The sequence below is a fragment of the Pristiophorus japonicus genome, chromosome 9, assembly GCF_044704955.1.
Source record: "Pristiophorus japonicus isolate sPriJap1 chromosome 9, sPriJap1.hap1, whole genome shotgun sequence".
Taxonomy (NCBI): Eukaryota; Metazoa; Chordata; class Chondrichthyes; family Pristiophoridae; genus Pristiophorus; species Pristiophorus japonicus.
Window position 1 is genome coordinate 116361863 of NC_091985.1, and position 11375 is coordinate 116373237.

General features: G+C 47.7%; 1 protein-coding gene across 2 annotated transcripts; it reads right to left on the reverse strand.

The window, feature by feature from the left end:
* Positions 1–921: 921 nt before the first annotated feature.
* stx11a (syntaxin 11a) lies at positions 922–10719 on the reverse strand. 2 transcript variants are annotated; one of them, XM_070888753.1, is made up of 3 exons: positions 10654–10719; positions 8008–8097; positions 922–2439 (listed from the first exon to the last, which is right to left on the reverse strand). In XM_070888753.1, exon 3 carries the CDS (start codon positions 2432–2434, stop codon positions 1577–1579), a length of 858 nt encoding a protein of 285 aa, XP_070744854.1. In that variant the 5' UTR covers positions 2435–2439; positions 8008–8097; positions 10654–10719; the 3' UTR covers positions 922–1576. The 2 variants fall into 2 exon arrangements, with proteins under 2 accessions (XP_070744854.1, XP_070744855.1); XM_070888754.1 differs by lacking the exon at positions 8008–8097 and having other exon boundaries at positions 10654–10688.
* Between the last annotated feature and the right edge of the window lie 656 nt (positions 10720–11375).

An 11375-nucleotide genomic window follows, 5' to 3' on the forward strand; every position in this document is an offset into this window, starting at 1 on the left:
ATCGACGTAACTATCCAAGTTCAGCTACTTTACTTTGAACACTTTAAAGAGCCCCTGCCTTATAAACCAGTAACTGTGCATGCTGGAAATCTGAGCCAGTGGAGAGAAGAGACAACTTAAGATTGTGGCTGTGGAGGGAGTCCACGCCCAATACACTAACCTCCTCTGCACTGACCTTTCTGCATGGAATGTGGAAAAGCACATTTATTGTCCATCCCTAGATCGCCTGGGGGTATTACGAATCAAGTACAGTGTGGGACTGGAGTCACATGCAGGCCAGCCGGGTAAGGATTTCCCTTCCCTAAATTACATTAGTGAACCAGTGGGTTTTTAACAACAATCCAACAGGTTGTATGGTCACTTTCCTGGTTGCAGTCCACAAATCATCAGATTTATTGAATTCAGTTTTATAATTTGACATGATGGGATTTGAACTCATGACCTCTGGGTTGCTCGTCCAGAACCAGAATTACTGGTCTCCTGTACCCTTATTGGCTGTGAGCTTTAGATTTTGTTTCTATCTTGTATTCTGCCGTTCTGGAGGTGAAAAATGTGAGGAGTGTGAACTGCGCAAATGAGACTATAGACAGCACCTTGACACGTGCGGCTCGCCGCTCTCCTCCCTCCCTCTCCCCTTCCCCCTCTCCTGCCTCTCTCTCCTCCTCTCCCGCCTCTCCCGCCTCCTCCTCCTCTCCCCTTTCCCCTCTCCCTCCTTCTCTCCCCTCTCCTGCCTCTCCCCTTCCCTGCCTCTCCCCTTTCCCGCCTCTCTCTCCCTCCTCTTCCCTTTACCGCCTCTTGCTCTCCCCTCTCCTGCCTCTCCCTTCTCCTCCCCCTTTTCCCGCCTCTCTGCTCTTCCTCTCTCCCCCCACCCTCCGACCAAAACTACTATGGGAAATGAATCAGGAAAGATTCGGCAGGAGGTTTATATACCACGGGATGCTTGGAATCACGACCCGGAGCAAAACAGAGCGGGAGAAGCTGTTGATATAAACACACGATACAGCTCCCTCGTCTCCAGCCGTGAGGGGAAAGTCTGATCTGGAGCTCGAAGCAGTAGGAATAAAAATCAGGAGTTCAGCAGTTCAAGGAGCAGCCACAGCACCAGCATCTTGGGCCAACTGGGGACAGCCAATAAATGCCGACCTTACCATCCCGAGAACAGAGAAGTGATCAGTCACATTGATCCGTGGACTATTTTCCATCCGATGCACTCCCGATGTATAAAGTTCTTTCCTAGGAGAGAGCCAAAAAACTCCAAGTATGTAATTGAAGCCTGGCTTTTGGATGATGAGCCACAATTTTTCAAGAATTCGGCATGTGTCGTAGAGGAGAACGGGTGTCCTGAGCTGTAGCTCGGGCAATGGGGGGGCAAAACCAAATTTTGCAATCCAAGTCCTTCCCTCTAATTTGGAGAGGTCGCTGGCACGGAGAAAGCTGGCCACAAAAGGACAAAATCATGGCGACAATCCAGATGTTTTATGCAACAGCCAATGTCCTTGGGGAGGGGGTTGTTTAGCTGGGTGGTGTTACACAGTAGGGCAATGTCCAGGTACAGTGAGGAGGGGGGAATGTCGCATCAGGGGCAGCAACAGTAACAGCAGAAGATTTGTCGACAAATGTTGTTCCTCTTGTGCGCCACCGCCTTCTTCAGCTGAACTTTGGCCTCGCCAACGTAATCTTGGACTTTCTGCACATTCGCTTCGATGATGTTCAGTGTCTCTGATTGTTGCTCCACCAACACGGCCATCTGCAGGAACAGATCATGGATGTCCCGAACTCGGCACTCCAGCTTCAGTAGTTCCCGGTGGCGTTGCTCGATTTCCGACAGTGCAGTCCGTGCCCCTCGTACCTCACTCAGCAGGTTCCCAGAGAACACGTCCCACTTGCCCTGCTCTATCATGTCCTCCATCTCGTTACTGGACATGTCCTTCCCCATGATCTCCAGTTGCCGCTGGATTCGGGTCTTGCAGTTTTCACGCTGCTTCATCTCCTCCGTGTTATACTGCAACATGGCGTCATGAAAAGCGTGCAAGAGGACAAAGTGCTGTGCCTGGGCAATGCGAACAATGGCAGCATTGGGCCCATGAGTATCCGTTATCTCTTCCATGTAGTTGGTCAGGTCCCGCAGCCTCCCGTGGATCTTCTCACCCCGGCTTTTTATGTCTTTAGCAATAGAATTTGAATCCCGCTTGATGCTGCTGAGGCGTCGCATTGAGGTCAGGAAGCGGGTGTTCTGCTTTCCTAGACGTCTAATGTCCACTTTCAGTCGTCCATTTTCCTCCTGGATCTGCTGCACTTCCTTGTAAAGCACATTTAAAATGAAGTCGCATTCAAACACCAAGCTTTCCTGAGGGGAACCCAAGTCATCGTGGGACTCTGTCGGCTCTTGATAAGATTTCGAACACTCTATCAATTCCTCGAGTCTGTCCTTCATTGTTTCTGAAAGGACACACGAAATCAAGATAAGTAAAACAAAATGACACCAGCAATAATAAAGTAGTAACCTCCATGTAGCATAAGAACTGAATTTACAATATCCAATAAAAAAAAGAAAAACTTGCATTTATATAGCACCTTTCACAACCTCAGCCAATGAATTACTTTCGATGTGTAGTCACTGCTGTAATGTAGGAAACGCAGCAACCAATGTCTGCACAGCAAGATACCACCAACCACAATGAGATAATGACCAGACCTTCTGTTTTAAGTGATGTTGGTTGATGGATAAATGTTGGCCAAGACACTGGGGAGAATTCTCTTGTTCTTATCGAATCGTGTTATGGGATCTTTTACATCCACCCAAGTGGGCAGACTAAAGTTAAATGTCTCATCTGAGAGACAGCACCTCTAACTGTGCAGCATTCCCTCATTACTGCCCATGCGACAGTGTGGCACTCCCTCAGTTCTTCCCTTCCAACAGTGCAGCTCTCCCTCAGTACTGCCTCTCCGACAGTACAGTGCTCCAACAGTACTGACCCTCCGACAGTACAGTGGTCGGTCAGTATTGCCCCTCCAACATTGCAGCGTCCGACAGTGCTGTGCTCCCTCAGTACTGCCCATCCGACAGTGCAATGCTCCCTCAGACTGCTACTTGGACAGTGCAGCACTCCCTCAGTACTGCCCCTCCGACAGTGAAGTGCTCACTCAGTACTGCCCTTCCAACAGTGCAGCGCTCTCTCTGTACTGCTCCTCTGACAGTGCAGCGCTTACTCAGTATTGCCCCTCTGATAGTGCAGTGCTCTCTCTGTACTCCCCCTCCAACAGTGTAGTGCTCCCTCAGTACTGAAACATAGAAAATAGGTGCAGGAGTAGGCCATTCGGCCCTTCGAGCCTGCACCACCATTCAATATGATCATGGCTGATCATGCAACTTCAGTACCTCATTCCTGCTTTCTCTCCATACCCCTTGATCCCTTTGGCCGTAAGAGCCACATCTAACTCCCTTTTGAATATATCTAACGAACTGGCCTCAACAACTTTCTGTGGTCGAGAATTCCACAGGTTCACAATTCTCTGAGTGAAGAAGTTTCTCCTCATCTCGGTCTTAAATGGCTTACCCCTTGTCCTTAGACTGTGACCCCAACATCGGGAACATTGTTCCTGCATCTAACCTGTCCAATCCCGTCAGAATTTTATATGTTTCTATGAGATCCCCTCTCATTCTTCTAAATTCCAGTGAATATAAGCCTAGTCGATCCAGTCTTTCTTCATATGTCAGTCCTGCCATCCTGGGAATCAGTCTGGTGAACCTTCGCTGCACTCCCTCAATAGCAAGAACGTCCTTCCTCAGATTAGGAGACCAAAACTGTACACAATATTCAAGGTGTGGCCTTACCAAGGCCCTGTACAACTGCAGTAAGACTTCCCTGCTCCTATTCTCAAATCCTCTCGCTATGAATGCCAACATGCCATTTGCCTTCTTCACCGCCTGCTGTACCTGCATGCCAACTTTCAATGACTGATGTACCGTGACACCCAGGTCTCGTTGCACCTCCACTTTTCCTAATCTGTCACCATTCAGATAATATTCTGCCTTCCTGCTTTTGCCACCAAAGTGGATAACCTCACATTTATCTACATTATACTGCATCTGCCATGCATTTGCCCACTCACCTAACCTGTCCAAGTCACCCTGCAGCCTCTTAGCATCCTCCTCACAGCTCACACTGCCACCCAGCTCAGTGTCATCTGCAAACTAGGAGATATTACATTCAATTCCTTTGTCTAAATCATTAATGTATATTGTAAATAGCTGGGGTCCCAGCACTGAACCTTGCAGTACCCCACTAGTCATTGACTGCCATTCTGAAAAGGACCCGTTTATTCCTACTCTTTGCTTCCTTTCTGCCAACCAGTTCTCTATCCACGTCAATACATTACCCCCTACACCATGTGCTTTAATTTTGCACACTAATCTCTTGTGTGGGACCTTGTCAAAAGTCTTTTGAAAGTCGAAATACACCACATCCACTGGTTCTCCCTTGTCCACTCTACTAGTTACATCCTCAAAACATTCTAGAAGATTTGTCAAGCATGATTTCCCTTTCATAAATCCATGTTGACTTGGACCAATCCTGTCACTGCTTTCCAAATGCGCTGCTATTACATCTTTACTGATCCTCCAATAGTGTAGTGCTCCCTCAGTACTGTCCCTCCAACAGTGCAGCACTCCCTTAGTACTGCCCCTCTGACAGTGCAGCGGTCCATCAGTACTGACTCTGTGATAGTGCAGTGCTCCATCACTACTGACCCTCTGCCCTCAAAAGTTTATCACCATCCTCCGCCTGCTTCACCATGACATGCAAGCCTTGATCCTGACCAACGGAGCCACCACAGACCCAATTCACGTTCGGATCGGGGTCAAGCAAGGCTGTGTCATCGCATCAACGCTCTTCTCGATCTTCCTTGCTGCAATGCTCCATCCCACCCTCAGCAAGCTCCCCTCTGGAGTGGAGCTAAATTGCAGAACCATCAGGAAGCTGTTCAACCTCCGTCGCCTCCAGGCCAGATCCAAGGTTGTCCCATCCTCTATCATTGAATTACAGTACGCAGATGACGCCTGCGTCTACACACACTCGGAGGCCGAACTCCAAGCCATCAACACCTTCACCGAGGTGTACGAGAGCATGGGCCTTACACTAAACATCTGTAAGACAAATTGTCCTCTATCAACCTGCCCTCACCACACAGCACTGCCTCCCGGTTATCAAAGTCCACAACGAGGCCTTGGACAACGTGAACCATTTTCCATACCTCAGGAAACTACTGTCAACAAGGACAGACATCGACGACGAGGTCCAGCACCACCTTCAGTGTGCCAGTGCAACCTTCGGTCGCCTGAGGAAAAGAGTGTTTGAAGACCAGGCCCTCAAACCCGGCACCAAGCTCTTGGTCTACAGAGCAGTAGTGATACCCGCCCTCTTATATGCTTCAGAGACACGGACCATGTACAGCAGGCACCTCAAAACATGAGAAGTACTACCAACGCTGCCTCTGCAAGATCCTACAAATTCATTGTCAGGATAGGTGCACCAACGTCAGTGTTCTCGCTCAGACCAACATCCCCAGCATCGAAGCATTGACCACGCTCGATCAGCTCCGATGGACGGACCACCTCGTCCGCATGCCCGATACGAGACTCCCAAAACAACTGCTCTAGTCAGAGCTTCGACATGGCAAGTGAGCCCCAGGTGAGCATAGGAAATGCTTCAAGGACAGCCTTAAAGCCTCCTTAAAAAAGTGCAACATCCCCACCGACATCCAGGAATCCCTGGCCCAAGACCGTTCAAAGTGGAGGAAAAGCATCCGGGATGGTGTTGAACACCGAGTCTCATTGCCAAGAGCAAGCTGAAGCCAAGAGTAGGCAGCGGAAGGAGCACGCGGCAACCCAGGCACCCCACCCAGCCGTTCCTTCAACAACCATCTGCCCCACCTGTGACAGAGTCTGTAGGTCCCACACTGGACTCATCAGTCACCTGAGAACTAATTTCCAGTGTGGAAGTAAGTAATCCTCGACTCAGAGACTGCATAAGAAGACAGCCACTCCAATAATACAGCACTTCCTCAATACTGTCCCACCGGCAGTGAAGTGCTCACTCAGTACTGTCCTTCCAACAGTGCAGCTTTCCCTCTGTACTGCCCCTCCGACAGTGCAGCGCTCCCTCAGTACTGCCCCAGTGTTGGCATAGATTATGTGTTCAAGTCACTGGTGGGACATAGAATTACTTAGGATAGTAATAGGACAGAAACAGTCCATTCGGCTCAACCAGTCCATGCCGCTGTTTATGCTCCACTCGAGCCTCCTTCCGTCTTTCCTCATCTAAGTCTATCAGTATAACCCTCTATTCACTTCTCCCGCACATGCTTATCTAGCCTCCCCTTAAATGCATCCATACTATTTACCTCAACAACTTCCTCTGGTAGCGAGTTCCAAATTCTCACCACGCTCTGGGTAACAAAGTTTCTTCTGAATTCCCTATTTGATTTGTTGGTGACCATCTTACATTGATGGCCTCTACTTATGATTTTTCCCACAAGTGAAAACACTCTCTGTATCCACTCGATCAAAACCTTTCATAATTTTAAAGACCTCTATTAGGTCACCTCTCAGCCTTTTTTCAAATGAAGAGACCCAGCTTGTTCATCCTTTTCACATAGATATATCCTTGCATTTCTGGTTTCATCCTTGTAAACCTTCTCTGCACCAAAGCCTCTATATCCAACCCCCAAGTTAGAGAGCCTCGGCGCTAGTTTCCTGTAATTGTTCAGAGATTCCCTTCAAATTGCCATCAGATTTTCGGGCGTAGTCATTGTATTGTAATGTTTTTGTGTCTTTTGTCCTCCTTGAGACTTGCTCTGTGGTTTCAGTTTTCTCGAATGGATTGTTACGTCACCAGACTAAGTCACACGAAAAATGGAAATAAAAGCAGAAAATGCTGGAGATACTCAGCAGGTCAGGCAGCATCTGTGGAGAAACAAAGTTACTTTCCTCAAAATGGGAAAGCTTCCCGGATGGCAGCTCCTTACGCACACTGCGCCCGAACGATGTCAAATGAGTCGAAACTTCCATAATCATCCTTAAAAAGAGTTTGGCATTTTCCTCGGCCCCTGAATATTTATGCTAATTTACGCCCATTTTATGTTCCCGCTATTCTAATCCGATTCGCGGGAAATGTGAGAGTAACTTGACTGGCAGAACGGGCGCATTCCAGGTCTAATTTACCGGTTGCTGCCACAAGGGAAATTCCAGCCTATCACCTGGTCTTCCTGCTCTTCATTGCGTGTAGGAATGACAACTGCCCCATACCCTCCTCCTTGTGATATTATAGCACCAATACTTAGGACCTTACATTTGCCAAATATTCAGCTCTCTCTGGGGTTGCGGCGACTCTCCGTTGTGCAGAGCCGCTCCCCACCATTCTCCATGTGCCAACCCAGCGGCTGAAACTCGACAGCAGACCGCGAATCTGTCAAATTACTGGTTATATTCACAATAACCTGCTGGATATTAGTCTGCCCAGAAATGGTCTCACTCCCACTGCCTCGCCATTTGGAAACTGAACGCAGGATCCGACACAGACATTTCAAAACATGTGTCTTAGAAAGTGGGAAGCTCGCAAGAGATGATTCATCTGACAAGCTTGCTGGTATTTGCCTCTCGGCGGTCAGGTTCAAACATGCACCAAGCAGCCCTCTCCTTACACACCTCGGCTTTGCTGGGGGAGAGGGAGTTAGGGGAGGGGAGGGAGGAAGAGAGAGAGAAAGAGGGAGAGAGATAGGGGAGGGAGGAAGAGAAAAAGGGGATGGGGTGAGGGAAGGAGGGGGTGAGGGAGCGAGAGAGAGGGGAGAGAGGGTGAAGGGAGAGAGAAGGCGAGGGAGAGAAAATGTGTCGCTGTTTCTCCCTCTCCCCCGATAAGTGTTAAAGTTCTCATGATACTGGTCTCACCGAGCCCTCCCCACCCAGCATTCAGCCGAGAGGCACCGGCCTCTGCCTCACTGATCACTTACATTCATTCAGTTCGGAGCACTTCTGTGAGATGGTCTAGTGAATCTTGAAGTAACTTTGAAGACGAGACTTCAAGTATAACCGCATTCCAGCTATGTGAAATGTATAATTGCACGGATTAAAATGAGATCCGGCCAGGTACATCACTCAGCAATACCGAGCAAGAACGGTGTTCTTTACAGATCCTCCGCTAATCTCTATATAAAGCCTCTGAAAGGTGGAATGATCTGGTGAGCTGCCGTGCCTGGTTCTGCCTCGGCAACTTCAACTAAGCGTAAATACGCTGATTAGCCTCGGGGCTTCCCCAAGGTATTTATACACACCAGTTTAGGGAAAGTCCGTGTCATTTAGGAGAAGACCTTGTTCATACTGAGATGCTGCCTATTGTTTGAAATCTTAGCCAATGCCATTGAGATATCTTTCCAACATTTTAACAACAGTACCAGCTGTGTTTAATGCTCCGGTACATGTTAACCACAGCAAGTCTTCCACATTGGCCAAATATATTTGTTTTGTAACCATCACACTAAACTCGGCTTACTGAACTCCACGCACAGGGCTCCATCATCGATCCTGGAAAAACTGGGCTCCTGCTCTAAACCGCCACCAAAGTTAGAAACGGGCCCAGCCCAGCCTGACATTACACATGGACTCACTGCTCTCGCATGGTTATTGTATTTTAACCAACTCCTCACCCAGTACCCAGGAATCCAGCTCCCCAGGGACCTTGGCTGGAAACTGCTGACGTGTGAAGATACTGGAGAGTTGCTGGTGCCACTGCACCAATCAGAAAGGGGGAGATCCAAAAAAGCTGAATTCAATCTATAAGCATGAATTTCAGAATGACTCACTGATCGGATATTCCACCTGCTTTCGCCCCACTCCCACACAGAGGTAAAGCCAATGCCAGCAGCATCAAACAAGTCTTAATCCCATCAGCTGATGTACAGGACTCTAGGATGGCATCAGCATAGCAATGGGAAGATGAACTGTTTATTACTTCTGGTTAATAAGAGGAACATCTTCAGAGCGACACTTCCCTGTTTGGGTAATTCTGTTTTCTCCCTTTTCTTTATTTGTAGAGTCTCGTTGTGCTGTGCACCTTCTCTGAGTTCAGAAACGGGAACCCAAGTTCCCAGCAGTGGCAATCCAGTGTTAATTTGGCTCAATTGGTAGCCTGAGTCAGGAGGTTGTGGGTTCAAGTCCCACTCCTGGGACTTGAGCCCATAATTCAGACTGACACTTTAGTGCAATACTGAGGGAGTCTTCTCCTTCTTCTTAGGCAGTCCCCCGGAGTCGAGGATGACGTGTTTCCACCCGATGAGTTCTAAGGTGGCTGAGGGAGTGCTGCACTGTTGGAAGTGCCATCTTTCAGATGAGCCTGTTCAGGTGAATGCAGAAGATCCCATGACTATTTCCCCTCCCTCAACTAACACTTAAAACAGGTGGTCTAGGTCATTATCTCATTGGATGTTTGTGGGAGCTTGCCGTGTACACATTGGCTGCCGCATTTCCTACATTACAACAGAGACTACACTTCAAAAGTACTTCATTGGCTTTGGGATGCCCTGAGGTTGTGCTATAAAAGCAAATCTTTTCTATTACACTGCTGCCAGGAAGTGGGGAAAAGGAACCTGTGTGACTGGCTCTCTGGTTTCCATTCCCCCTCTTGTAGGATATGTTCCGTTCTGCTGAATGGCTTCCAACCCTGGAGCAGTCCATATCAGGAGCCTGGCATATGGAGTATTATCTGAAACTTCCTCTCCCTACCACCTAACACTGAACCTCGTAGCTCGGACACACTACAACTACAGCTTTAGACAGAACTGCTTGGACATCAACAAAAGATAATTATCCAAACATTTCTCCAAAAAGTCAGTGCCCCTTTAAATGGTCACCTGGAGGTGGGGACGCTAAAGAGTGACAAAAAAATTAAAATGACAATAGGAAGCAATTACCAAATGAACAACCGGATCTTTGGTTAATGGGAATACCATCCTGACTTGGACACATTTTTAAGAGTGGAAGCAAGTCTTCCTCGATTCCTAGGGATTGCCTATGATGATGACCTATGATCCTCGTAAATCTCCTGGAACTCCCGACCTAACAGCACAATGGGAGCACCTTCGCCACATGGACTGCAGCAGTTGAAGGAGAAGGCCCACCACCACTTCCTCAGGGTATCTACGGATGGACAATGAATGCCACCAGTTATCCCATGGAAGAATGGACAGTATCCTCCTGCTTCAGTTAAAAATGTTGAATGGTCTTAGAACAAACTAGAGAATGTGAAATATCTCATCATTTCCTCACACCCCTTACTGTCTGTGTGCCTTCAACCTATTTAGTTGAGCTTCTGAGGTTATGTTTAGGAAGGCTGATTTCCCAGGTGAGATATGGCTAGTGTCCTGCATGACTCCTAACTGGTTAAGCTTGCTAAACTGGTCTATTTCATTTATTATATATGCAGAATATTTCATGCTTCAACTCTTTCAGTTGAGTTGACCATTATTTTATTTTATTTAAAAGCCTTTCTATCACAGTAACAAAATTAAAATCTATTTCTAAAGCAAAACTGCATATTAACGAACCTATTTTCTCAGCTTGAGCTATGGTTGTTTTGAGAACAGGAAATGCTGGTCACTCACCAAGATAACCCCCAGAAATAGTCCTGCTCGTGGAATGAGATAGCACGCAGAGTTCTCGGAACAGACTCACTTGCTGCTGCCGGGTAGAAGAGTTGCGTTGAGCAGTCGGGACTTGTCTCGGAGAGTTTGAGCTCCTTGAACCTGCTTCTTTCCTATAATTTGTTAAAAGCAGGGCACCCTTCAGAGTCTCCCAGGCACTTTTCATGCACTTAATGTGCAAACCAGTTGAGAGGATGGTGTCGGAACCCTGTACATCTGGCCAGGATGTGACACTTTCAGCCTCTTCCTGTTTGAAGTGTTTAGCTGAGGCTGAGGGGAGGATAGGCAGTGGTCTTCCTGCTCCGTCTTGAACTAATGCAGGATGGAATCAGCACCCAGTCACTGTGCAGCCCAGGGTGAGACTGCTGAGCCCAGTATTGGGAGGTGGTGTTATTGTACCATGTGATTATAACATCGTTCTGGGAAGTGACACGGTGATAAAGAAACCGTTTCCTTTCCTATGGGTAAGCATGGTTGATGATCAGGCATGTACAGGCGAACGGCAGAGGAAAGAGAGATGATATGCAGTTCCTATTATAACAAACTGATAGCCACAAAGAAACCTCATTCACTCAGAATTTCCCCTCTAGATACAGTACATGAAATATAAATGCATACTCATTGTTGCCTTAACCTATATGTGTTTCATTTTGTGTCATTTGAATAATGAATTCACACTAGAA